Source organism: Pomacea canaliculata, linkage group LG4 (assembly GCF_003073045.1).
Source record: "Pomacea canaliculata isolate SZHN2017 linkage group LG4, ASM307304v1, whole genome shotgun sequence".
NCBI lineage: Eukaryota > Metazoa > Mollusca > Gastropoda > Architaenioglossa > Ampullariidae > Pomacea > Pomacea canaliculata.
The window spans coordinates 10,423,358-10,451,052 of record NC_037593.1 but is presented as its reverse complement, the minus strand read 5'-3'; the positions used below and the strand labels follow the sequence as shown (position 1 = coordinate 10,451,052).

General features: G+C 38.4%; 1 protein-coding gene across 4 annotated transcripts; it reads right to left on the bottom strand.

The window, feature by feature from the left end:
• Positions 1–1,262: 1,262 nt before the first annotated feature.
• LOC112561732 (sterile alpha and TIR motif-containing protein 1-like) lies at positions 1,263–26,051 on the bottom strand. 4 transcript variants are annotated; one of them, XM_025234381.1, is made up of 12 exons: positions 25,950–26,051; positions 25,498–25,532; positions 20,160–21,325; positions 19,450–19,605; positions 18,688–19,164; positions 11,336–11,512; positions 9,781–9,905; positions 9,262–9,497; positions 7,759–7,930; positions 6,731–6,920; positions 6,290–6,411; positions 1,263–5,959 (listed from the first exon to the last, which is right to left on the bottom strand). In XM_025234381.1, exons 3-12 carry the CDS (start codon positions 21,117–21,119, stop codon positions 5,749–5,751), a joined length of 2,826 nt encoding a protein of 941 aa, XP_025090166.1. In that variant the 5' UTR covers positions 21,120–21,325; positions 25,498–25,532; positions 25,950–26,051; the 3' UTR covers positions 1,263–5,748. The 4 variants fall into 4 exon arrangements, with proteins under 4 accessions (XP_025090166.1, XP_025090165.1, XP_025090168.1 ...); XM_025234380.1 differs by having other exon boundaries at positions 25,498–26,042; XM_025234383.1 differs by having other exon boundaries at positions 7,759–7,915; positions 25,498–26,042.
• Positions 26,052–27,695: the final 1,644 nt, after the last annotated feature.

Sequence of the window (27,695 nt, the reverse complement as noted above, 5' to 3'; positions counted from 1 at the left end):
CAACAGACCCTGGACCAAGCACAAAATCAAGCACTAAGAATCATAACCAAAGCCACGAGAACAAGACCGATAGAAAGGATGGAGCGAATAAGACCAATCTAGCCCCTCTTAGCAAGTGAAGAGAGTGGAAATTAAGGCACTTGTACAAGCCATCAGGTACAAGCACATCATGTAAAAAGAGGCGCTTCTGGCTGTCTTTTTTACCGGCAACATATGCCTCATCAGCATACAGTTTTTATCCTGAGCTTCAAAGCTTTTGAAGTCGACTCCTGCCACCGAATATGGCTACTTAGGTGTATTTCATCAGTTGCAGAGGAACTCGTGCAAAACGACGGCTCAAGGCATTCTTTTATCAGTGTATTTCCAGACTAGTTACACCCATCGGTTGAGGAAAGGTTTTCAACTCTTATCCTTGGGATTCTACCTGGTCACTGTCACACTCTGCGGCAGTTTCTCCGACGTCTTTTGTATGCTAGCACTGTTGCGTAATGTAAGGTACACGTCTCATAGCCTAGTGACCCGAAGGGCAGTGAATGTGAGGGTCATGCACTGTGTCTAAGGCACGGAATGTCGAGAGCGGAGCTCAGCCCTCTCCTTCCGCCTTTGCCTTTCCTGGTAAATATACTGGGTGGGCAACTAGTGGGAGGTTGGGGGAATTTTTACTGTATTAGGCCTCGAACCGATGACCACGGGTTCCACAGTCACCAGGTCACACAGTCTCCTTTCACTGTCAGGTAGCATATTTACAGCCTGTGGTGTCCCAAAGCTGTAATGTCAGGGGGTGGGGTGGTCAAGGTAGAAACCTACATGTCAGACGGTCACTTCCAGTTCTCAAGCGGGCACCATCAGGTATCACAAGGGTACACAAGCATTAATCCTCAAACCACATGATCCAAACACTTTCAGCTGAGGCTGAGGACATGGACAAACTATCTGCATTCATGCTGTGACTGCATATGTCTGAAAGCTGCCAGCTGCGTTTCAGCTCAGATTTGGACTGCTCCTGTTGTGAGAACATTATTACCTCATCTTATTTTTTCTTTCTGACAACTTCGCGTTTTTTAACCATCATTTGTTTTATTTAAATAAATTACTGCTTTCGGGGTTATCATGTAGGAGACGAAAAGGTCTTCCTGCATGCATGCTATTAATAGCATTTACACAGGCTTACATTATAGCTACTGCAATGGTAACATGCTGCGCATACATTCACACGTACACAATCACCACTGATAATAATATATTAATAGCACTCAGCAAACTTCTAAGAGAATTAAATCTATCTCTTTTATGCATTCTGCTTGATCCATGACAATGAAATTCAATGACAAGGAACATCATGAACATAAGTATTTCTATCCATCCTTCTGCAACTTTCGTAAAGTCTAAATATATTGAATAGAGAAATTTTCATGATTTTGTTGGTGGTTATAAATATCAGTATTTAACTTTGTAGTAATTACTTTAAAATGATGTTTCACTAAAATATATAATTCTCTCACATGCTCTTCCTAGTAAAATTAAGAAAAATCACTTGTCAGCAGAGACCACAATGTCATTCCAAGCAATTGATCTTCTCTTGACCCCTTCTCCCATACCTAATCACCTATGTAATAATATGAGGGTTTGAATAGCATACTCTCTCATATATTATGCAAGTATGTTTCCTATACAATGCTCAAATAAAGAACAAAAAGAATCAATGTGGAATCAAGATACTAGAAATACTGTACTATTTCTACATCTTGATCATACATCATGAACAGCACCATACCAAATGAAAAACAAATGACTGGATAGTAGTCTGCATTGCATCACTAGAGTAACTTAGAAAGTTCCTTACACTCAAGTCAAACCTGTACAAAGACATCAATACTAAGAGAAGACATAGTTGCTATTTAAATATAAAATCAGATATAGAGCCCCAAGCACTACCAGGCCCATCCACTGTAAACATCTGCCATTATTATCCTAGATATACCTGTATATCATTTTTACCAGCACTGATTATCATATACTGCAAATGAAATTTTCTTCCATCCTGTTACAGTTATTTCCAAAAAATGGCTATGCTGATATTGGGGTAACAGCTAGGGTACATCAGTTTGAGATATACAGTCTATAAAATATTAAAATTAATTTGGTATAGGGTGGGCGAAAAACACAAGTAATCTCTAACAAAGGTTGTAAAGGAGCAAACACTGCAATCAAAGGTGTACAAACAAACTGAGATGCTATCAGAACACGGGAATTACCAGTATAACAAGTATTGATATTTTAAAAACAGGTTCAATTAAGCTGCCTTTTTTTAAGAAGGAAGTGTTAAGACTGCTTTCCACACAAACATAAACACGAGGTATGACTTTTGTGAGTTATCAGAAATTTACAGGGTGCTAAAATTGAAACTGCCTATATTTTGTGGTTGTTATGCTTTCTGACAGGAACTTCAAGGAGTTCAAACAGCAAATTTTAATAACAATAATAGCTCATAATACAGAATCCCAGCTTGCAAATAATGTTTTTAGAAAACACCCACTCTTCCTACAGCAATTCACAGTGCACACATAAAAGAACTCATACACACCTATGTATATCCACACACACACTATGGGAGAAGGAAAAGATAAGGTTTAAGAAACATCTTGAAGAGATCAGAAAAACAGCGGAGAGAACAAGTCATCTAGATCTGAAACCAGTTGGATAGGTGGGTAGGGCAGAACCACTGAGATATTTATACAGGGCTTCTGCTTACACAAAAAATTGCGTACAGTATGCATTAAAAGTTCGGAGGACCCCTTCAAATTTGGGCGAAGAACAGGAACCCCTTAAAAATCTGAAGAAGAGGTCCCTGGGACCCCAAAGAATTTAGCCTTAGCAGAAGCCCTGTTTATAACAGAAGATGTTGACTTTATTTTGAAAGTGTTCGGAAACTGGGAGCCAGCTGAATGCAGCAAAGAGAAGTTTTGTGATTATTCTTCTTACAGAAAATGATGTCGGTAGAATATGGATGATAATCGAGTCAGTTAGTGGTGGTTTCTGTTGGAAGATGTTTCCAGATCTGGCTGCTGTGTTGGAGATTATGATAGCACAAAGCAGTATGGGATACAAAATGATGCATGGACAAAGTGTCATCAAATACACCACCTCAGATTCTTAGCAGTCATAAATAGGAATGGCAATATTGTTGAGTTGGAGAAAGAGGGAGTGAAGAAGCTGAGCGAGATTTGGCACGCGTCAGCTTGTGTATATGTGTGTGAATCACTTCAGTCATACCACCAGAAGTTTGTTTTCATCCAATTTGTGATATTTTTGTAGTTGGTGGATTTTTGAGTCAACAGAATCAGCATGTGAACAATATGCTCACCTGCTCACACATAATCACAGCAGCCCATGAACAATGTTGGGCTGCAGCTGAAATTTTAGGATGCCTGTTTGACAGACTTTCTGACAGAGGTAGAATTTTCCTTAGTTTTTCTTTGAATCTCATATGCTAGGCTTTTAAGTCATTTAAGATGACTATCAGTTTTCTAAAACTCACAGCAGCAAAAAAAAACAAAAAAAAAAAAAACCCAGCTCATTAAAGGAAATATCTCATGATATACCCTGTACCCACCAGTCACTGTGCTTCTTGTCTAGTGCTCGAGAAGCTGCTGACTCCTATAGTTTAGTGAGCAAAGTCCAGGATTCACATTAACCAACAGATAAAGGCATCCAGCTTTATGCAGTACTTTTTTGAAGTGATACAATCATCATCATATATTCAAGGAACAGAGTCTAACATACTCAACAGAAAGATTTGTTTGTGGGAAAGGGGGAAAAAAGCCTTGCTATCTTACAAATAATAAGTTCACCAGTAAGAGTGGTTACAGCTTCTGAGTGAAACTGCTAAATTACTGAGAGTGAAACAGCTATTCCTACTCCTAAGTGATGCAATAAAGACAGCTCACTGAAAACAAATTTTGGTCTCCTATGACTTGTCCTATGACTTCTCTTGTCTATATAGTGAATGGAATGGGAGATAAAATGTCTCCTTTCTTTAAATGTGAGAAGGAAAAAAAATGTGAAAACCTAAAATAAGTTGTATTTCATTTGCTCCTACTCTATATTACAGAGTTATCCCCATAAGGCAGTCAGACACACAGTTATTCAATAACTGATGCCTAGAATTAAACAGTTTTGCTGAAACTTTCACCAAAAAGGCTTCTTGATTTACCTTCCCCCCCACCAACTCACACCCATATGCACATAAACATGCAGACTGTCTCGCTAAAAATACTGTTTCAGACTATACAGATGCATGAAACATACTGAAAGAAATGACCACAAAACTATATTTATGATAAATTTGCTTTTTTTTGCGAATAGACCAGTGAATGAGATTGTCTTTTGCCTGATCCATAAATAAGAAACTCAGTTACCATGCAGTGCACAATGGAAGACTTAGCTGTGTTAGAAACAATGTCTCCTGCTAAATGTCTTAATAAAGCTAGCACCCAAGCAACACATCTAACAATCTGCAGCAACATGATATCAACTCCTCTAGACACACAAAAACATGTACAAAAGAAACCTTTGAAATTATACAAACCCATCACACACACCCACACACACACAAAACCATGAAAAAGGCCTTTACTGAGGCAGCTTGTCCCACCTTATTGATTATTATCTGTGCAAGAGTTTCAAACATTTTAAGTCATAGATTAATGTTTGTCTAAATCTGCTATAGTATGATGCAAGATGGAAATGATATTCATACCATAACATATGACACTTGGCAAATGTGCCTGGAAACAGCTGATTATAGGTTTATACTCAACTTCAGTCTTTGTTCTACTTGCAGATGTTTCTCACCTTGTGTAAAAATGTGGGCCAATTGGGTCCAAAGCTTCTCACATTATTCTGAAGTTGCATAAGGCAGATGTGATAATGATGAATGACAACCTCCACTACAGAAGAAAAGTTTCACTGCAGCATCTCACAACCTAATATCTCAGTTATACTACCACAGCTCTTCTCCAAGATGTCTGGATCATGTGTCTACTGAATGGTACATTTGAGCATACCTATAATGGAGAGCCGACAGGATAGCCAGTACACTCATGGAATACTCTAATGACACAACATTCTTCCCCTCAACAGCTGATCCAGGTGTGGGTCCATAGAGAGTTAAGGAAAGTAAGGCAGCAAGAGAGAACAGAGGGATGTCATTCTCACAAAAGTCTATAAATATCGCATTTTCTTACTAAAACAGCATACAACAATTGAGGCCCTGCGTTCTGATGTAAATTTCCTGCAATGTTCTCTAGATATGATACATGTTGCTTTCCTAGGCTGGCCACTGAAATTCTCCAGATATTCCAGTTTACTTCCTTTTCATCTCCCTCATCATGCTGAGAAATCACCACTAGAAGGAAGCACTTTAAAAAAAATCAGCCATAAAAAGTAACACTTGCTTTCATAAAAGTTACCTGCAGCTTTAGCTGAACAATGTTTGTCACGAGGCAAAGAGTTCAGCAAGATTATGGGTCTGAATAATTCTTTCTTCGTTAAATGTATGCAAGAACCCAGTCTCTGTTGTAACACATTTACAAGCATTCTTACAGAGTCCGCCTGCCACCTACACCACTGACAGATTTCACCCACAACCAATGCTGCATGCCTGAGAACCTTAGCTAATCCAGCTGAATATGGTGTCCATCACAGGTTGTTGCTGGTCAATCAATTACAGAAGAGACAAGACAACTGTCAGCAGCTTTGAGAGAAGACATCCAACCCGCCTTGAGAGGAGCTGTAGGAAACCTGAGAGCGTAGGGACAGCTCCGACAGGTGGGAGTCGGACCCCAACAGGTGGGAGCTGGACTGGTGACCTGGACTCTGCTGAGACAACCGCCGTCGTCCTCGCCGCAAAAATGTCTCTAGCTTGTCCACACAAGCATCTTGATACTCATGCACCCACCTTGAAAGAGAGGAACAAAATATGAGAAATTCTGAGTACAGCTAAGCCTAATATTACATCTTGTTCCTACATTCTGATGGTAGCAGTAACATTTAATATGCACATCATACACAAATACAAATGATGTATAAAACATCTGAAAGGTGTTTTTTATGGAGTAATATTATTTTAAAATACAGCTCCTTCTTCCTGTTGTTTCACCACTAGGGTCCTTTTTTTTTAATATAAATATTATTTTCAGACCAACTTTCAATTAGACAGCTGAACATATTTTTTCTTTACACCATCATTGTGCAAAAACTTCCTAGTGGCTTTTGCTAGACTACAGACCTGACAGAGTTAAAACGAACTATTCCTCTCATGTCTTCTGGTAGTCTTTCAAGTGGTGGCCATTCAAAGTTATCAAAAATAGGCACAATGTTGCAGTTACTCTCCAGGGCTGCAATAACTTCCTGCAAGAAAGAAAAATATGACCTAATTAGAAAAAAAGAAAAGAAAAAGAAGATAAAATGGATCGTAAGAAATTAATCTGTAGAAACTCCCAAAGATGTGAATACTGGCAGAAATCAACAGTACACTTTATAAATGATGGATGAGGATTTGTTGAAAAATCTTTTGACCTACAAAAAGTACAGTGTTTATCATTGCGTTTAGCTTTAAAAAAAAACCTAAACAAACTTTCAAAACGACATTTTAAGACATTTACAGCCCACCGAGGGCCCCTGCCTTACTTTAGGGCACAAAACAAAAAGACTAGAAGCTTGCTCTCACCTTATGAACCCAGTCTTCTTGACCAATGTCATCCAGACACCGATCCAGAGCATCATGTGTCAGAATGATAAGAAAGTGCTGAGACATCTGGATGGAAAAAAGGAGGTTTTCATCAAATTTGCCAGCTCGCAGACGATCAATGTCCAGAAAGACAGAAAATCCTCTCAACTGCAAATGCACCTTTAGGAGACTGCAACACAGCAATAAGCATCATACTTCAGCCTTTGTCATCAAACTGTTTTAACAGACTGCCGTCAAAAACCGCAGGTTTAAAGGGCAGACAATTATGCTGGGAGTGCCTTTACCGTTATTTCTGATATAAATAAAAAAAAATAGTTCAGCACGAAAAAAAATTATCATAATGAAATGAACTCAAATGGGAAAAAAAAGAACCAACTACCTGCTAATGCAGTAAATGCTGAACTCAATCACAATGGTTATTACCCATGCTGGTAACTATTAGCAAGAATCACCTATTGTATTTTCCCACTAAACAACAGGTCTGGTTAGTTAACCCAATGATTAATTAACTTGAAATTCCCATATTTTGCTGCAGTCCAGTGATTAGATGACTTTCCAGCCTGGGTATACATGCTTCATGAAGACTAGCCCCGAAAATCATTAGTAATATGCCATGATTTCTGTCTTTTGTTAACATGCATATAATAACACTCATAACAGCACAAAGATTTTATTGGTATAGTGGGATGCAATCGTTTATAATGACTAGGTAAAACTGAATTACTAATGAATGCTATTAATATAAGCCTAATTAGCATAAAGCTCCTCAATCTCCAACTGGCTGAAGGCTTGATAATTTAAATACATCTACGGACAATCCTGCAATGTTGGCCTATTTCTGTTATTTTAATTTTGTCCTTTTCGTAAGCATGCATCTCAAGAACAAAAGAGAAATTCAAAATTTTAGGGAGTAGTACCTTTACAATGAGCTTTATCCAGTCATAAGAAAAAAATTGCATCCCACTAAACTTTTAAATTATGAATCAAAGAAATTCCCTACAACTGACCTGGCAAGCTGAGATCCAGAAGAGCGTCTGTAGCAGATGAAAACATCAATGGTACGTATTCCAGTGGGGTTGATGTTTAGACTAGTGGTGAAGTCAAGTGATGGGAGATTATGGGGCATCATTGCAGGTGTTGAAACACTCACATCGCCATTTACCTCTGTCCACATACCACCTGGCATTCAGGTCATCATTGCTCAGCTCAGATAATTTTCAAGTGACGTCTACCAACATATCTCATTTCAACTATTAAAATGCTTTTTACATTGTGTTTAAAAACAGGGGACCAGAATCAAGTACTGGCCAGGGCTTGAGTCACTAACTTTTGCAACTTCATTGATTTGTCAATATCTATTCTTAATCTGATATAATTTTTCAGTTTCTTGAGTTTCTCAGGTAACTTTTAATGAAGTGTTATGACTCAAGTGCTAATAATATGCAGCTGTATCTAGTAATGGAAATTCTACTAAAAACAGAATTTTAACAAGAAGTTTATAAATGTTTCCTGACCTTACTTCCACAGAAAAATAGCATCCTTGAATTTCAAAAATGTCTATAAAATAATCTCTTTTAAAATAACTTTAGTGAAATCAAATTTATATGTCATGCACACATATTTTTTCATGGCTAACTTGCATTTCTGAACTCTAGTGCAGAAAAGATTTCTAAAGCTTAATAATGCATGGTCAAAAAAGATCAGTGGCAAATCATCCGCTTGTTTTATCAGGTTTTAACCAACACCTGGTTAATAGTTTTCCATCAAAAATGAAAGGTTGGCATGATGATGATGATGATGAGGTAGTTTTATAGCGCGCCAGTATCCGCATCACAAAGATGCGCTCAATGTGCGGTGATACCAGCAGCCACCAAACTGCAGGTCAAATGAAAACTTCAAAAAAGTTTAAACAAGTGAGTCTTAAGATTTTTCTTGAAAGATGCAATACTATCAGACTCCTTGGTCGAGAGGGGAAGCGAGTTCCACAAAAGCGGGGCTACATTGGAGAAGGATCTGAAACCCGCAGTCTTCTTGTTAGCATTCCCTGACTGAACACTCGGTCGTTCAAGTCTGAAGTGTGCTGCTGAACGAAGGTTCCGCTGGGGTTGGTAACAGCGAATGAGTTCTTGCAGATAGACAGGCACAAGGTCGTGAAGACAGCCATAGGTTAAGGTTAACAATTTATGCTCAATTCGCTTCTCCACAGGAAGCCAATGTAGGTCACGAAGTACAGGAGTAATATGGTCAGTTGTTTTCTTTCCTGTAACTATCCTCGCAGCCGTATTTTGCACTCGCTGTAGCCTCAACAACTCGCTCTTTGAAATCCCCCAGAGGCAGCTGTTGGCATAGTCTAATGTAGAACCGATGAGGGAGACAGCAACTGCATTTGCAGTCTTCTTATTAAGACTGGGTCGGAGTCGTCCAAGTGATGATGATGATGCATATAAATATGATGTGCATATAAATGATGATGATGATGCAGATGAGATGTAGATAGGTACATAGCCTACCTTGGATCCCTTGCAGGATTTTGCGACGATGAATGCTGTTGCAGATTCCACATTCTTCCCTCAGCTCCTGGTCTGTGAGAGTCTTGAGGACAAACTTGTCAACACCCTGACGCAGCATATAGTATGTATACTGGGACAGTTCTGGGCACAGCTCCATCAACCATTTATCCAGCCCAGATGGGTCACTGGCTGAGTAGTCAGCAGTAATCTTTAGCGATTTTAGTTCTCGCATAAACCTGCAGCACAGCATTATTCAATTACTTCCTGCATTCCCAGAAAAAACCAATAACTTTTTCTCAACATTAACAGCAGTGACAACTCTACCTTAGGTTTTCAGACATTTCTCGAAAAGGCATCTTAAAATGCATCGTGAAACAGAATCTGCAAGAAAGCAACTTGCAAAATCTTTTCTATCAACATTAGCAGCAACCAGCACACAGAAATATAAAACCTATTAAATGTTGTTTAAAGCTAATCTACCACATTAATGCATAGCTAAGTCCTCTAAACAAAGTCTACCTTTTCCTCACTATACTTGAGATCATCCCAAGGCCACTGGAGAGATCCTCTGCTGTCAGAATTAGTAACAAATCGCCATCAACCTGAGAGTTCTTGAAGGACTCAACATAATCAGGAAATCCTATCTGTTAAAAACAAAAATATAAAGAACTGCATATTCTCTGGAAAACTCTATATGAAGACCATCAAAACTCATGCTTTGTTTGAGTTACAAGTCATAAAACCTGATCACTGGCACAGTGATGATAAGCAGACAATACTGTCTGTAAATCACAAATAATATCAAAAACAAGAAAATGTTTGGCAGTTTATTTAAATAAGAACAAGCCACTGACATTTTATGTGCTTATAAAGGTTATAGGTCAATTAATCATCTGCCAATTCAGCCACTGTTCAGTTAATTTGATCACAGTCGTGAATCATTTGAACATCTACCATTCATTCAACTATGAAAATAAATCATTGTAGTCTCTTTTATTTTGTTGTATGCTTTAGACATTAAAAAAGTGACAGTCAGGCAGTTCTATACTTTTTTAATTTAAGGTTCAAAGTTAGCACCTTACTTTATTATTATTGGATGATCTGCACATCCCTCTCTCCTATATATCAGTTGTGCATATGTGAATGTGCATGCAAGTAAAATTAAAATCCATCACACCCTAAAATAAAAATGTTGCACTACACATGTTTCTCTCAATATCTCTTATTAGTGAGCTAAGTGTGTGTGTGGCAGGGAGTTGGTAAAGATGGAGGGGGAACAAACCAAGTCTAGGTAAATTATAATGACCTGTACTTTTGTTTGCTTTTTTTTATGATTTAAATGTTAAAAATGTGACATTAGTGATTAGTGTTGTTAGTGACATTAGTGTCCTTGGTCAAAATGTCCCATGGTGTAGGTGAACTGACTTTTGGCTGTGGTTGAATCAACTTACAGCAGTGACTGAATTAATTCATGTGTGGTCAAATCAACTTGGTAAATTGTGGAATCTACTGTGCCTCCTTCTTAACATGGTTATACAAAAATACAGATGACACAATTATTCAAGAGATCGAATTCGTTAGGTAGACACAGACTGTCATTTCCCAGATTCAGGGTGTAAGAAACAAGGTATACACAACTGGAAAATAAAATAATAATACTATAGTGTGGACACTATACCACGTCGCACTCAAACTTAGGTGGGATGCACACATAGACCGTAGATGTAAGCACGGGCTACAAGCAGAACATTAATATCCCACTTATGAGGGAAAAAAGATAAAAGATATAGAGAAAGATAAAAAAGCAATAAAAATAAAGTATGAAAATTCAGTTGTCTTTATTTTTGTGTCATTTGCACTGTTCATCCTTCTCTCCTTTATTTGTTCTATTTTTTGTTTGTTTGTGCCTGTGATCTGTACCCTGCCTATTGTCAAGGTAGTAATTGGAGACGACTGGACACTAGTAGTCAGCACCATGTGTACTCCTACCTGCCCTCACACGCAATACCATTCAATTCTATCAGGCAGATGAAGTTCTGCACTTCTACTCCACAGGTTTTGCTGCTGAACTCACCTGTGAGACCCAATGGGCTACATCCTCTACCGTCCACAAGGGCACCTGCTGTGACAGTTTGTGAGGAATCTTCTCCCCAATCACTTTGAGTGCCTCTGCTGCAAGTTTGGAGGCCACAGTGTTGGGGCTGCTAGCAATTTTCTTCAGGGGTTCCACAGCATCAATCTCATGGAAAATCTGGAGGACACAGCCGTATGGAAAAATCTCAAGAGTAGGTACTGTTTGCAACCACTGTGAAGGGAAAGTGAACATTACTGCTTACCATTTTAAAAATGCACAACAGAGATGCTTGTGTCAAGCAGGCTTGGAAAGTAAATTTTAAAAAGTAATCTATAAATACCATTAATTACCAAAATTTTAAATAAAATTTAAACCTGGATAATTAACAGGATCCAACATGAAACATTATGAAACATGTGTGGGGAATCTTCTGCAAGAAGGCTCAACTAAAATGCAGTAAGACATATATCATTCTTTAATTATGTAACGAATTAAACTAAATGCATGTGCATAAAAAAAACTTCTCTTCCCTCCGAAACTGAACTTCAGCATGTAGAACTATGCACATTACTGTGAATTACATCTATGAACATGATATATCTATATACATTACCTGCTAGCAGTAAAGATTAGGATCAAGTTTTGTTGATGACATGGCATACACACATTAAAATCCATATGCATGGATCTCAATGATACACCTTCTTATCAACATCATATATGACGGTTGCACCCATGCAAGACCTCAAAGAAAACTCGCCTTACAAAAAACTCAACGGCCACAACACTGGATGACCTAACGTGTGCAGCACTTTAATTCCTTGGTGCACCATTGCAAATCTTCGCACGTCATTCCTATGACACACTTCCCAAAAGACAAAATTCGTGAAACACTGTAATCCCAAATACAGGTGACAGAAGCCAGGTGATGCCGATCAGCGCCCAGCCAGTCGAGTGGATGTGGCAACTGGCCTTAAAGTGCAAGCACCACCCCGAACGAACGATCAATAAGCTGCAGGGCGGGTGAGCCCACCACCAGCTCGAGACGCTCACACGAAGACCTGCGAGTGACAAGACGTATATCAACGGGTGACGGGTGGTTCGTGTTCACGGAGACGTGCCCATCAGGCAAGCCAGTGGTTTACATCAGCACGGGAACGACGTACAAACGGCAGGAGCGCCTGCTGTCACATGGGAGACCCCGGCTGACGGCTGCCAGCTCAGGGAAAGACACCAAAACAAGGTCACTAAAGGGGCTGTGCAGTGTGAGACTACTGCTGCTGTCTACTTCTCTCCCTACTCCACACTTCGCTAAGGCGTTGACGAAATCCGTTCCATACAAAAACAAGTTAGAAAAGGGGTGGAATTAACGACCGGTGCCATTGACAGACTAGGGGTTAGTAAAGGGTGGCAGGTGGTGCAATGTAAGTATATATGTGCAGCTTTGTACATCCGGCTGGTGCAACGGGACAACAGACTTCTTGTCCCCCACCCCCCGCGTTGTACGTCACGACTGCACCAGGTACGTGACGCGCGTCGCAGCAAACCGCGCCTAACGTCTTTTGTGCTGCGCGTGTCAATAAATCGTGTTTGTCCTCTCAGCCCCTGTTGTCTGTTGGGGTGTGAACGCGTGAACACAAGCGTCTGTTAGGACATCAAGCTATCACTTTTCTTTAATTTGAAAACAAACTTTTCTCTGATTCATGCGATCACCTACATAAGCAAGTCTTGCTTGAAGGTAATGCACTTATCTCGGGCACTTTCACGCGAGGAAAAAAAACTAGAAAAAAAATGTTTCCTTTAATTAACTGCCATGCACTATAGCCGCTGACCACTGACTTATTCTACTGCCACTTTGCATCTTCCAGCCCTTGCATGGCGAGTTGTAGAAAATGAGAAGGTCGGCCACTTCTGAGGGCCTTGAGAACGGTGGACCAGCGTTAGTGGTCCTCCAGCACTAGAAGTGCTTCACTCGCCCCACCCAAGTCCCTGCTGTCACCCAACTCGCCTCGATTCACACGACACAGCTTGTGTGTATGGCTGTGCAGGAAGTATAGTCGTGATCAGGAAGGAGTCAATGCGAACGAACGAAACTACCGACAGTGAAGTCAAGGCCAGAACGACCCAAATAATAGTGAAAGCTGTATTTCATTAGAGTACATCCGGTTGAAACATTGTGGCACACGCTTTTGCTTTCAGTAAGCTTCAAATGCAGCCTGTGTCCAGTAAGCTATTCTGCTGCTGCACATTTCATTCAAGCCCTGTGCAATCATTCGCACCTGTTCTCAAATTACTTACAGTAGCCCATAATGGGAAAAATGGAGATGATATTTAAAAAGTATTAAAAACTGTCTGAAATAGTAATTTTAAATGTCCAAACAGTCATGTAATATCTGGAAGTATGTGTTTTATATGCAATGTGCAAGTCACATACACAGCAACTCTCAGGCTATAATACAGTTGTAGTAGTGCATGTAGTATAGTAGTAATAGATGGTGGTGACTGCAAATACATGCATCTATGTGTACAAGCTCATGCACATGAATGCATTCATGCATACACATTCTCACCAATGCATTATTTCATGCATTTACGTATGTACACCCAATTATATTATTTCATGCATTCACTTTCACAGCTCTGTTATTTTTCAGTATTATTACGTGTATCAGGTAATTAGAATCTGCAAGTAAAATCATCTGTATTCCCTTTCATACAATCAGTTTGCCGCACATCCACTGCATTAGGTGGTACAGATATTTTGACAAAATGCTCCAAAATCAAGAACCGTAGACATCTATGGATGGGAAAGCAAAAATAACAGATGACAAAGGTGTAACAAACACAAGAGACTTCAGATTCACACCTGCATCTTTCAGACACCTGGTTTCAGTTAGTTTCTCCAAGATAGGTTAGTATCTGCACAATTATTTTAAAATGTTGTTACAGCAACCACTGCCACTACATTAATGTGATTTCAGCTTATATGTTGTTGCAGCTGCAGCAATGAGTAAGCAAAAGCAGATGAACTGCCCATCCCTTGGCTCTTCTGACAAACTGCTTGTATAAGACATCATACAACATTTAGGAATTTTGGTGAAAATAATTCAACACCGCTACAAGTATTCTACTGGTAATTTCTGAAGTTACATGAGCTATATGGTATAAGGTTTTGTTAATTTTTTAATATTTTACATATTTCTGCATGTAGGATGTTTAATCAGGGTAACATTTAATTAAACTCAAATCTAATGTATTTTGAATATGTTAATTTGTCTACTTTAGCAAAAGAATTTTCTCTGATAATCAAAGCAGCCTGTATGTATGACAAAGAAATTCATGTATAATGCCTGAAACTGTAATTACAGTGGTAAACAAAACAGTACACAAGCACACACTCCACACCAGTTTCACAAAACAAAAACAAAAAACTTAAGAAAAATGCATAACAGTATTCCCACCAAAGCTGAGCCATGCTAAGAAATCTATACACAGGCAGCAGGCATGTTTGAAATTTTAAAAAAAAGGTCAATCACAGTTTGGTACAAAAATAAACTGACAGCTCCTACTCTGGTAAAATACTATGTCCTGTCTCTTAGAGTGATAATTTCAACAGGGTTCTATCTCCCTTATATGCTCCTCGCAGGAGTGACCTTGTAAATGTAGTCCTATAACAATATGAAATGTTACCCTGTGATACATTCTGCCCATGAGATGGCACATTAGCATGCATGCCATTCTGCCCAGTTTGGTTCCTAAGCACCAGGCAAGTCATTTTGTCTGCATTACTAACAACCACACCATGTATTAAATTAAACAATGCTAAACTGTCATTGAGACTACCAGCAAGCTGTCATGCAGTCTCTTCATCTACTACTGTACTATATTCTAACCAGCATGCCATACTTCCCAGTATTTTTAACATCTTAAAAAACATGTTATTGAATGGTTGCTACTATGATCTACAACTTCCCTAAATGCTATTTTATCACTGCATAACTGCAAAAAAACAAAAAACCCTTCTAAGTGGCCTCCATTACATGAAGTTCTGTCAATGGCTATAGCAACTTAAAAATTTACAGTAATAGTAACTGCAACATTTAGAGAGAATGTTCAAGCATCACAGCCCTACCCTGTCTTCGGGTCATGATGCTTTCAAGATGACCCTTGATGCCATTCAAACTCAAAAGAAAAAAAATGCAAAAAAATTAGCACAAATTAAAATAGATTTTTTCAGAAAAGCATGAAAAGCCAGCTATGCATGGCTTACATAATACAGGACTCTGCAAGAACATAGCTGACCTACCTCTGTATCTGTGCCTGCTTCATCATTCCGTTGTGCTTCATCAGCCCACTGCACAAAGTTGTCTTGAATATTATCACTTCCGAAATGCTTATGAGAACACCTGCCTCCCTGGCTGTACTTAAAATTTCTACATTTTTTCTTTGACAATTGTTTTGTCCCCACTACCTTGGGCCTAACTGACCGTTTCCACTCAGATGACCAGCAGAGGTTTCCCATGCTGACATGGCATTCTGCCCCCTTCCTCAAATGCAGAGTTGTCTAATCAACTATGCAGTGACCATAGCACAGCCACTACCCTAAAGATATCTTTAATGTCCAATACTCTCTAGCAACACTCTCTGACAAGCCTTCCTCTATTTCATGCTGCATGAAAGGACTTTGTAACAATACTGCTGTTGTCACTCAGTAAGTGAAGTCCAACACTCATGCAAAAGGCAGTAAGAAGTCAGGAGGCGTGTGAATAGTCACTAGCAAACAGTCTCTTCTTTGTTCAGTGGGTGAACTTTCAAACTGACTTTGCTGCTGGCTGCTGAAAAAGGTAGGTTTTCTAGAACTTAATGCTAAATTGAGCCAGAGTAAGTTTTGTTGCCATTCCAAAATTCCTAGTATCCTATGTAAAATGATCACAAACAAAAAAAGCTCCACGGTGATGCTGCAGGGTGTCCATGACTCATGTCATGTTAGCAACTGACTAAACTGCGCATCTCACTGCCCACACCACACTTTGAAGCCAGTCTGGCAAACCAAGTGGACCAGGAAAGAGATCAAAAGAGGCCCCAAATGACCTACTTCTTGACACTGCACACCAGTCTTCTCTTGCAAGAGTTTTTGTACAGGATACTTTCACAGATGTGTATCCCATTCATAGAAAGAAAGGAAGTTTAGGCTCATTCTACTGTGTAAATGGTGGGATAACCAAGAATGCCTCGAAACACATAAATTTCTGATGTGTAACACTGCTACTGGTTCTCAAAGTGTGTTGCAGAAAGCAAAGGTTTGTCAAAGCACAAATAAAGCAGTGTCGACTCTTTGTTGCTTTAAAATTTGTGTTCTTACAAAATATAATATTATGCCCTTTAGCGAATATTATGTAGTCAAGAAGAAGACCAGTGCACCACAAACCCCAATTGTGTCAGCAATGCCATCTATGTTAGGAGGTGGGAAAAAAACATTTGACTACAGTACTCATGCACTAATGCCTTAAAAGCGAGGTCATTTATCTTGTCATAACTCAGCAGTTGTATGTAGACTTCGTAGTAACAATATCTTAAAGAGGCCACAATAGGCAGAGAGAAAGACTATGGGGGAACATTCTGTTATGAAAGGCATTCATGTAGGTAATGTATAGATGAGTGACACAATGTGTCTTTTTTTGTAGACGCATGCAATTACGATGAGATAAGGAATACTGGATACTGTACGAGGATTCAAATAAGAAAACCATGCAGCCCAAACTTTTCAAGTCCATGTATGGTACTGAGAGGCAACCAACATAAATGAACCTAAGTGACTCAGTCAGCTGGTAGGTGTATGTAGGAAACAAGGCACAGCTATGATGATGATGATGGCACTACAGTGCAGCAATCTAAAGCAAGCTCTGCACACTAGAACATGCCAAGCATCAATAAATGTAATAGTAGTTAAAAATTTCCAAATAAAAAGGTCCCAGAAAAAGAATACAAAAAAAAGAAAACCAGGCACTGATATCCTTTTTGGAGTTCCAGCTGAAAATCTGACACCTGTTAATGTCCTTGACTTTGTCGTTATTTTCTTACAACAGGGAAAACTGTAATTTCATTGTGAAACCAACGAAAGCCACTATGAAGAATTTACAGAAATGCTACTTTTTCTACTTTATTTCTGTTTGTAGTGTTTCTGGAAATGTTCTCCTCTTTGTCTTCTCTCTTAACTACACCACTACCACACACATGCACAAAACAAAGATTATATACAAATATATATTTAAGAAAATATGATCTTTCCATACACAATTTATGAAAATGTTCATACTTCAAATCATTTATTCACATTTTCAATTAGGTATTATTTATGAGATTAGCGTATTCATCACTGTGTTCATCCTGACACTTGTGAGGTAGCACTATTTTGGTTTAAAATTTCTTTTCATAGTGCCAATAGTTTGATAGCCTGCACTTGCAATGATGTCTTCCCCCCCCCCCCCCAAATAAAAAGCTGATAGAAAAGTCAGTTCACTAAAGATCTAACCAAGCCAGACAGACTGACAGACAAGACCTGACCAAGTTAGGTAATCCACACTCTTTATACACTTCTCTACTGTTTTTTGTTTTCATTGTGTGTGTACATTAACATAATAACACTAATAAAAATCTGAAATGGATAAACCCTTAATTCTAAGTATAGTACTCAATGTTCAAAGTGAGCTTAAAGATCACTTTGGAGTTAAGATCTACAATGGACATTGAATACAAAACCTTCGCACAGGTGGTGACCTTGATACCACAATGAAGACTATATCTAGTCTAATGTCAACAGATTTTGAGTGACAGCAAGAAGAGTACTAAATCAAAGTAAGTAACAGTTGAAAGATCAATTTCTAAAGCATTTCCCACTTATATACTTCAAAAACAAGCTACAAAAAAACAAAAAGACATTGACAAGATGCATTAAGATACATTCATTGTGTATGAATTTTAATTTTAATCGAGCTGCACCAGAATTGCCCTCTGGGACAAATAAAGTCTTATCTTATTTTATCTTATCTTATTTTATCTTAAGACACTACAGGGCAAAAATACACCAATATAAACTGTATCACATAAAAACCAAAATCCACTTAAAGACAGTTCACATAAAACTTAAAAAAAATTCATGTCCTGACAGCTTGCATCTGGCAGGTACACAAATCCATTCCTGCACACCCTCTAACAGCCAACGTACAACTGCATTTTTCTGGTTATGCAAGTGCTGCCTGACCTTAATGGGTATAAAACTTCATTTACAAAGCTAAGAGATGAAATGAGAGAGTATACTATAAAGCAAAACAGAAGAAAAAAATTCTACTCACATCTTGGCGGCCCTGTTCAGCTTTGATAATGGCCTCCATGGCAAAATGGAAGGCTGCAAGAGCTTGAGCCTCTTGGCGGCGACTGAACAGCAGAGGAATCAGATGTTTTAGCCAGATCTTGTCCCGTCCCTGCTTGTGTGTGACATCACTTTGTGCGAAGTTTATGGGTCGGGTAGAGTTGATGAAGGGAAGAACAAGGTCAAGGGTACCAGATTTGATCACAGAAGCCTCCAGCTCTTTGTTGGCTACCAATGCTGAGATTGCCATGCAAGCATAGTACCTGACACTGTTGTCATCACTAAATGCCAGAGGAAACAGCCACTCGGGCACCTTATGTTTTGCCATGACCTCCTGGTTCTCAGCACCCCCAAATAAGGACAGGTTGGCCAAGGCTTTGGCACATCGACGCAAAATATGATAGTCTGTGCCGCATCGGCACCATCGCAGAATCACATCTAGACCACCCAAATTTATTACCTGAAAAACCAGTAATATGGCGAGCTTATTCTTGTTACTTTTTCAGGTAGAAACTGAGATGCACAAATAGTTGAAAAATCACAATGTATGGGAGACTAAAGGGGTTGTATAAGCTACCATACTTGCATGCATGCACTTGAAAGGGCACAATCCATATGGTGACAAGGTGGACAGTAATTCTGATATTTGTGTTTAACTAAGCATTGTATTTCACAAAAGCAGAAACAGAGTACTACTTGCTGATAACTGAGATGTGCAGACACCTATTGGCAAGCAGCAGCTTACCTTGGTACAAGTCTCCTCTGAAAGCTTGAACAGGTTTTCCAAGATGCCAGTAATAGCCAGTGCCATTTGCTGATTACCTGAAAATCGCTGGGTCATTCGGACAACCACTTCCAAACCATCCCTGGCCACCCGCTCTCTGTTTCTGGTGGACATCACCTGAAGACCAAAAAGTCAGTTAAAGATCTTTAAGGAGAAAATCTTTTTACTTCTCCAAGCAAGCTTTATCAGGTTCTGATTTTGACTAGGTGATGCTAAAATTATTAATACCTTTTACACATTTTTCACTCTAGCCAAAATAGTCATCTACAGGGTCTCTTAAGACATTTTTACTAAGTCGTGTGCAATATCAAGGAAGTTATAATCAAAAACCAACTAAATACCACTGAGGGAAAACTACTTATAAGTTCCTATGTTTATATCACACAGTGAAGTATACTATTACTACTGTCTATTTGCTAGTCTTTTTAACAAGTTTCACATCCATAAATGAGTCCAAAAAGTGACCAAGTGACTAATCCCATACAAGTCATCCTACCAACAAAGTACAGAGAATTTACACACCAAAATAGCCCTTACAACAGTAAGTACATATGTAGCTACTAAAATAGATAATCAGGAAACCAATTTCTTTCAACATGTTCAAAACTCTACTGGTTGACTTCTTCATTAAAAAAAATATTTAAGGCAAGTAAACTTCATCACACCCTCACCTGTTCTAAGAGATTAGCTGAATGCAGGAGAAGATCATGGCTATCTTGCTGGTCACAGTTGCGAATCAGCATATCAACCAGCCCCTCCATGCGCATGATATCACACAGTCCATAGGCCAGGTCACGTCCATATACAGGCGTATCCCATGCTTCCTTGATGAGCAGCAGAATATCGGTCAGAATCCTGCACTGAATTGCTGGATCTGCCTCCTGAAGGTTTTTAATGAAACCCTCCAGCCGCTGGGACAGAGTCTGGTAGCTCAGCTTTAGATTGTGGCGATACTTTCCTAAGGAATAGCCATGTGGAAAACGTAGAGGGTATTTGGTGTAGAAAGAGGCATCCCTACTTCCCTCACAGTCTTCAGGGGACAGAGGCTCAATGCTAAGCATCTCTCCATCAACATCACCTATGTTGTTTGCAAAGTGTTTGTCCTGAAATACCACATCATGATGCACGGCCTCTACTTCCTGGTCATCCTGATGAATGGTCTCCAAATCTACATGCCTCTCTCTAAACCTTAAATATTTTGCACGATTCTCTAATGGCATCGCTTCCACACTTTCTGCACTTGACAGATTTTCATACACAGTGGAACGCTCTGAGACAGGAGAGGTTGGCAGCAATCTGGTGTTGTCTTGAGTGTTGTCCACAGAAGCAGCACGTCCATGCTGCAGTTTGAATGTAGACTCTAAAGCACACAGAGGCAGGCTGAGCAGAGTAGCATCTGAAAGTGATCTTTCAAAAGTCTTACTTGGGTCAAACATCGAACCTGCTTTGTTGTTGCTGTTGTTGGATGAATAGTCTGAAAGTGATCTTTCAAATGTCTTACTTAACTCAACTGCTGTGCTTTCTTTGTTGTTGCTGTCAGATGACAAATCTGCTGAATTTTTGTTCCTCGTCGTTTGCTCCATGGCTGGTATTCTACTTACCAACTCTATCCCACTTACTGAGTGGAACATGTACTAATTAGTTTTTTGGACCTGTCTGTTTCATATCAAAGTTCCCTACTGATCATTATTTTGATTCAAATGTTACTGGTTTTCAGAGTTCTGTCAGAGTTTTTATGAATGCTCAATGAAGAAATAGAAGCACTAACAAAATGCTTGCGTGCTTTATGAAGGGATGAAATCTCACCTTCTTGAACCCTTTCTTTACTCTGTGCTTCCTGTGTTTAAAAAAACAACAAATAGTTAGGTCAGAGGTCAGGATTAAAAGAAAAACACTCATTTAAATGAGTGCACAAATAGTTGAGCAGCTTCTTAAAATATAAACATGTTCTGAGATTAGTCTAATTTTGACAGAGCACAAGGACACAAGCACAAATCAAAACCGAAAAAACTCTGAAACAGCAAAATGATAACACACAAACACATAAAAAAGCATTTTGACTATTTATATTATTCTGTGAGCCTAAACGTTGCTGTCCAAAATTATCTACATCTTTTAACATATTCTTCCACCATCTTTATTTCCTTTCATTCTTTATTCTGATAAGGTAATAGAACATGTGGCAAGCACACTTGCATGTTTGATACTGTGCTATATGAACCATTATGATAATAGTATTGTTGCTGCAAAATGGTATCAGCACACTCTAAAACTATAATAAAAGAAACTTTCTGAAAAAGAATTGAATGTGATTATAGGCTCTGCACCACTGCAATTGAAGAAATTCATCACCATGAAGAAATCATAACTTTGCTTTTTGCAAATTAGGGACATGAATAAAAACTGTAATGATGAAAGAACAGCATATGCAATAACTCTGTCATTATAAATATGGTCAAAACATAAACTTAATACAAAAATAATAAAACATCCATACCTTCAAAATGACCAAAAATGCACATTGCCAAATATCTTTGAATGTAATGCAAACATAATAAATGTAATAATAAAGTATTATTATTATTATAAAGTAATAAATGCAAGCTTTGATCATATAACATTTATAGACCAGCAGAAACATAACATTTCCAGTGTCTTTATTTTTCCATTATATTTGTGTACCCTACAGTACTGAAACTCTCCATTCTTTGACCTATTATTTTATGAACAACACAAACCTCAGGATTCTGAGTATGTCAGACAAGAAATAAAACTGAAATGTCACCTAAAGAAAAATCCTTTAAAAAAATGCTGCCTTTCTATTTCCAAGCACAATTGATTTTACACACTACACCATTGCCATTATTCATAAACAAATCTGTGCAAATTCTAAAGGGCATGTGATTAATTTTTTTAAATAACAAAATACAATTTCCTGGTGCAAGTTAACTCTCTCCCAGTTTCTGAGGTAAAGTTCACTGCATGGTAATTGATCTAGACAAGTATCTGCTCTTCCTTTTCTCGCAGATAATTGTCAAAGTCTGAGAAGGGTACTTAACACAGCATATTATGCATGGCAGACCTGCTCATGAATAAATGATAAATCTTTCCATCTTAGCGTAACTTTGTGAACCATACTTTACAAATCAGAGGTCAATAACAATGGCTGCGCTAGAAACTAATCTTATGGATTCCATGTATGTTGTAGAGAACACTGTCATTATTTTATGTGCCAGTGAGAGTTACCACACCACGCATGTGTATACTGTGTACACTATTTTTTAGTTAAATCGCAAGACTATTTTAGGCTCAACCAGGAACAGCTGAGCAGATAAAAGTGTGGACCAGTATATCAAGAATGGGTTAATTGTAATCAATCTTTTTGTAGTCTTAAAAATGATTTTTAATCACTCCTCAGCACTCTGAATTGTTTTCACAGGGATCTGCAATTTACAAGTTTCAAACTTAATAAAGATATAAAACATTTACTTAGTAGCATTTTTTCCTAGTCTGAACACTACAATGTTACAAATGCAATAATAGTACCTAATGTTAAAACAAGACCCCAGGACAATGCATGTTTAGTTACTCTCTTCTAAGCCCCCTTTTGCATTTGTATATACAGAGAGAGAGAGAGGACTACAGTAATGACCAGGCAGAAATCCCATCCATACCACACCAGCAAACTCAAGGAATGAAAACTCTTTGCATCAGCCACAAAGCCTAGCTGTTTATAAAGCATGTAAGGCTTAAGGAAAAAGATGTAAGATATAGAAGGCACTCCTTTATCAGTCAGAACTTGGGGGCTGAAATGCACTCTTTGTTTGCATATCAGAGAATGAATATAAAGAGCTTTCATCTTGAAATTTTTTTTCTGTTTGCAGGCTGCAAGTATCTGTAAATAAGCTCTGAATCACATGATGTATGAAGAAGGTGACAAAAACAGAGTAAATGGCAACATCAAAACTAACCACAAATCACTGGATCTATCTAGATTATATGGATGCATCTTCTTCAAAATCCTGTCATTATTCCAACATTCTTGTTAAAAACACTTTCTGGTAAAAGAATTGAAAGACACACACACACACACACTGTCATGGATGATGAAAACTGAGTGTTAAGAAAAATCACATTCAATACTCAGAACCATTTCTCTGTAATGAAAACCAAACTAGTTATTCATGCAAAACAGACCCACTGCCATGTGTGTGACCTAGTGGTAAGCAATGGTGTGCAACTGTCTGATACTTTTTATTTTGTACTAAGTTCCTTTTGTGCATGCTGTGACATGTCACCTGGAAATATTTGTCTGGTGAAGGATACTGACACATGTCATCATCAATAAAAATAATGAGTAGAAATGGCAGCTTTGGCATTCACCACAAGCCCCTCTCCCTTCCCTCTGACAAACACCCCTCTCTGATAAGGGTTTCAAGGGAATGCACTGCATAATAATAACAACTTACCTCTATGCCTTGTTTAGAAAGAGTGCACAATACATAACCCTGTACCCAAACATTTTTAACATTACTGCTCCACAGTGTGGTCAGCCTTTACACCAGAAAATATGCACATCTGAATAGATGTAGCTTTATGCTCAGCCAATAATGTCCCAGTCTCAGTAACCCTTGTGACCTCTGAGATAGCAACACCTCCCTGCAACCTTCTCTGGGTTAACTAAAAGCTAGCAACTGCACTTTATAAATAGTCTCAAAGTTAATACAGACAAATGCAAAGATGGCAAAGGTCTCTTCCCCTTTAAACAGAAATCTCTTATCAGCTGTGACACTGTATATCTGTGCAGCAAGCTTTTAACACAATGACTACACAGTTTCTGAAAATAACCTAAAACTGTTTAGATTTCAAATTTTCAACTGATGAATCTGTAGGTATAAATGGATACAGAGTCTGAATACTTTAATTTAAAATAGTATAATTTGAGAAAATTACAGGACATATATATATATGTGAACTGCAAGCATTGATTCAGCAAGGTGCTGAATGTATTTACTTTTAATAGTTCGCATAAGCTAAGGTAAAGAGATGATTGATGATACCTTACCTATAGTTGTATCTACAACAAAGCAATAAAATCTTCTGTTAAACATAAGAAGGAAAACCTAATTTACTCAAGACCTACCAATCAGCAGTTCATTTCAATCTACTTCAAAATACATTAAATATTTTCAGAAGCTGAAAAAAATGTAAGGCCAAGTCCATGAGTGGTACAAAATTAATCAATTCCCTGAGCTGCTATCCTGTGGTAAAATTCGCAATCAACCAAGCCTTTCAAGGCTTTGCAGTGCCTTGCCTCCAGCACAGTGTACCAACATGAGTCAAGCCATGTAAGAAGCTAACACAAGTTTATGTAATTCCCATTAAAAAAATTTCAACTACACCTCAGCTATTACTGTAATTGTGACTGCTACTCTGTCAAAAAGCAGTGGCAAAAAGTCAGCTATATCACACCCATTACTTAACAGTGCAGCATGCACATGGCACTTGAGTTGTTTACAGGCTCATTAAGCAACTACATACAGTGTTTCTCAAAGCTGATTCTAGCTTATGACTTTTAGCCAATACTCATAAATCGAACTGTTGACACAGTATATTCTTAGAAGACAGTTATATACTTTAAAGAAGGAATTGTGCACTGATTCTATTTAAATAATAATTTTCAACACAGCAGTCTGTTTATCTTTTATAAAAAGAATGTTGTATAATTTTATGCTATGCAACCAGTGCCTGTTCTCATAAGATCGCCAACCCAGAAGTCAAAAACAGAAAAAAATAATAATAAAGAAAAGGGTTACCTTCAAGTATTTAGAGTTGATAAAAAAACTGTAGCTGTGAAAATATTACCCACTCCCTTCTATGATTTTGTGCCTTCTGTGCTGCACTGCTTATCATGTTTGCTTTAGGTGCAGTTTTTCTAGGGCGTTCTAGAATATATTTGCTACGTCAACATTTTGCGAAAGTAAATAATTACATAAAAATAAGTATTACCTGTATCATCCACGGTCTTCGATTCGAAGTAAACACTAGAAATGAAACAGATAAAACAGGCACAGGTCAGAGCTGAAAAGGCATGATCACACAGTTGGCAACACAGCTATGATGCCAACTCGATCTCATTCTTAGATTGCAAAGACCCCATCCGTTGTAAGTACACATGTACCGCTGCCAGATCCACATTTACCTCGATACAAGTGATCTTCTGAATCCGACACAAAGGAATTAAAACTTTTGCTCTCTAAGTTCGTAGAAAGACACATTTCTCTTACGAAATAAATCAGGGCAAAATTGATGTGCTGAAAGTACAAGCTTAATAGCAGGAAGGCATTCGCTGGAATCGCCTTTTGTCGAAGCAGTCTGCAAGAGTACACATTAAAAATGCAGGTTAAGCCCTGCAGCTGCTAAAGAAACATCACTGAACAGAACTAGCACTTCAATATTACCTAAAATGACACCTTTTCCACTTTTAAAGGCTCAGTATTTTTTTCGCCAGTATAACTAGCAGAAGACCACATTGCGTTAAAAAAAAACCGAAAGAGTTCTTAGGGGGGGATAAACAACAATGGCGGATTAGCAGACGCTTAAAAGGGGGAATAACAACGGTGGATTAACGGACGTCTGATACACGAGGGTGGTTGTTGGGCAGGGAAACTGTGCATATTCTTGGCAAATACTTTGTTGGGACGTTTTAGCTTTAGCGGTGATAGCTGTTTCATCGCATTTAACACTTTGTTAAATCACATCATAGTTTATTCATGCAGAGGGTAGAGTGCTGTGAAGATGGTTATGGTGAAGATGCTATTGCAAAATACAAGATTTCTGCATCTGAAACAGGATTCGCCTTCTAATATGCAATAAAAATCTGGTTACTAAAAACTAATAATTCAACTCATGCTAATGAGTAAAATGATGCTGTTTCGAAATGTACTCGAATAGTAATATCTAGATCGGTTAATTGTTTCCAAGGCCTCGGAGCCTATTCATTATCCTTTTATTGAGTCAGAATGTCAGACTCAGATGGATCTGAAGTTACTATGTGTGCATCATCATTATAAAGCAGTCATAAAAGTCTACAAATGTCCGACAAAAGTTGTGAAGCATTTCACATTTGGTGATATTTAAAAGGAAAAGCAAGTCAGATTGTGAGCTGCGCTTAAAATCCCGTAAATGATATAAATTATATACTGACGTTCTTGATCATGTCTTACCAAAATTTCGGGTTGCTATATGATCATTTATCGCGCAGAAAACAGCATGTTTGTGGATATGTTAATATTCCGCCGACTTGCCCACGCGATATTAATTTATAGTTTTAGAAAATTAACAAACTTAGTTGCATATAATACTGTTAAAAAAAAGCAGTGTGTATCAGTGACCTCATTAAGTGCTGAAGGATCTGTACTAATTCTATTGCCAGTACAAGCTGCCTCAATGAGTCATGCTGAAGGAAGTTCATTCATTTTTTTTTTAAAGGGCATTCTTCTGTTTTTCACACGAGATCGTTGACTTGACAGTTTCTTCCACAATGATTGCCATAATAAAACATATAGTTACATTATTGTAATTACATTGTCCTGTCGTGCAAGTATTCAATTGAATTTTCATGAGTGTACTTTTCTTTTTATCACTATAGGTCATCTCCACATCCAGGATGCCAGTGTTTTTGGCAACCCCTATTAAAGAGACTGACAGCTAAGTCATCTAGGTCGTTAGACTTGGCAGCTGCATTTGATACTGTAGACCAGTGATGCCCAACCTTTTTCGGCCTGCGGGCCATATCCATTTCGGACAGCCGTGTCGCGGGCCACTTCACAGCAAAAATACAAAAAAGAAAAAAAAAATAGAGCAGATACCATTTTTTATTAGAAACAAGTTGTACTTACCATTAATTATGTAGTAATTTGTGGGATATTTGAAGTTGTTTTCCCGAAACCAACTTCTGAATGTCCGGCCTCATCGTAGAGAAAGAAACCAAGTCGGAGCACTGAATCGAAATGTTCGTCCATCGAAAAAAAGATTGGGAAACGCCCCTACGTGGGGATAAATACAGCTTCTTCTTCCCTTTTTTCGTTTTTTTTTTTTTAATTACTAACATGCCGATTTCCTGCACTGTGGGCAGAAGTTTCGCGGGCCGGATGGCACCGCGTCGCGGGCCGGATATGGCCCGCGGGCCGTAGGTTGTGCATCCC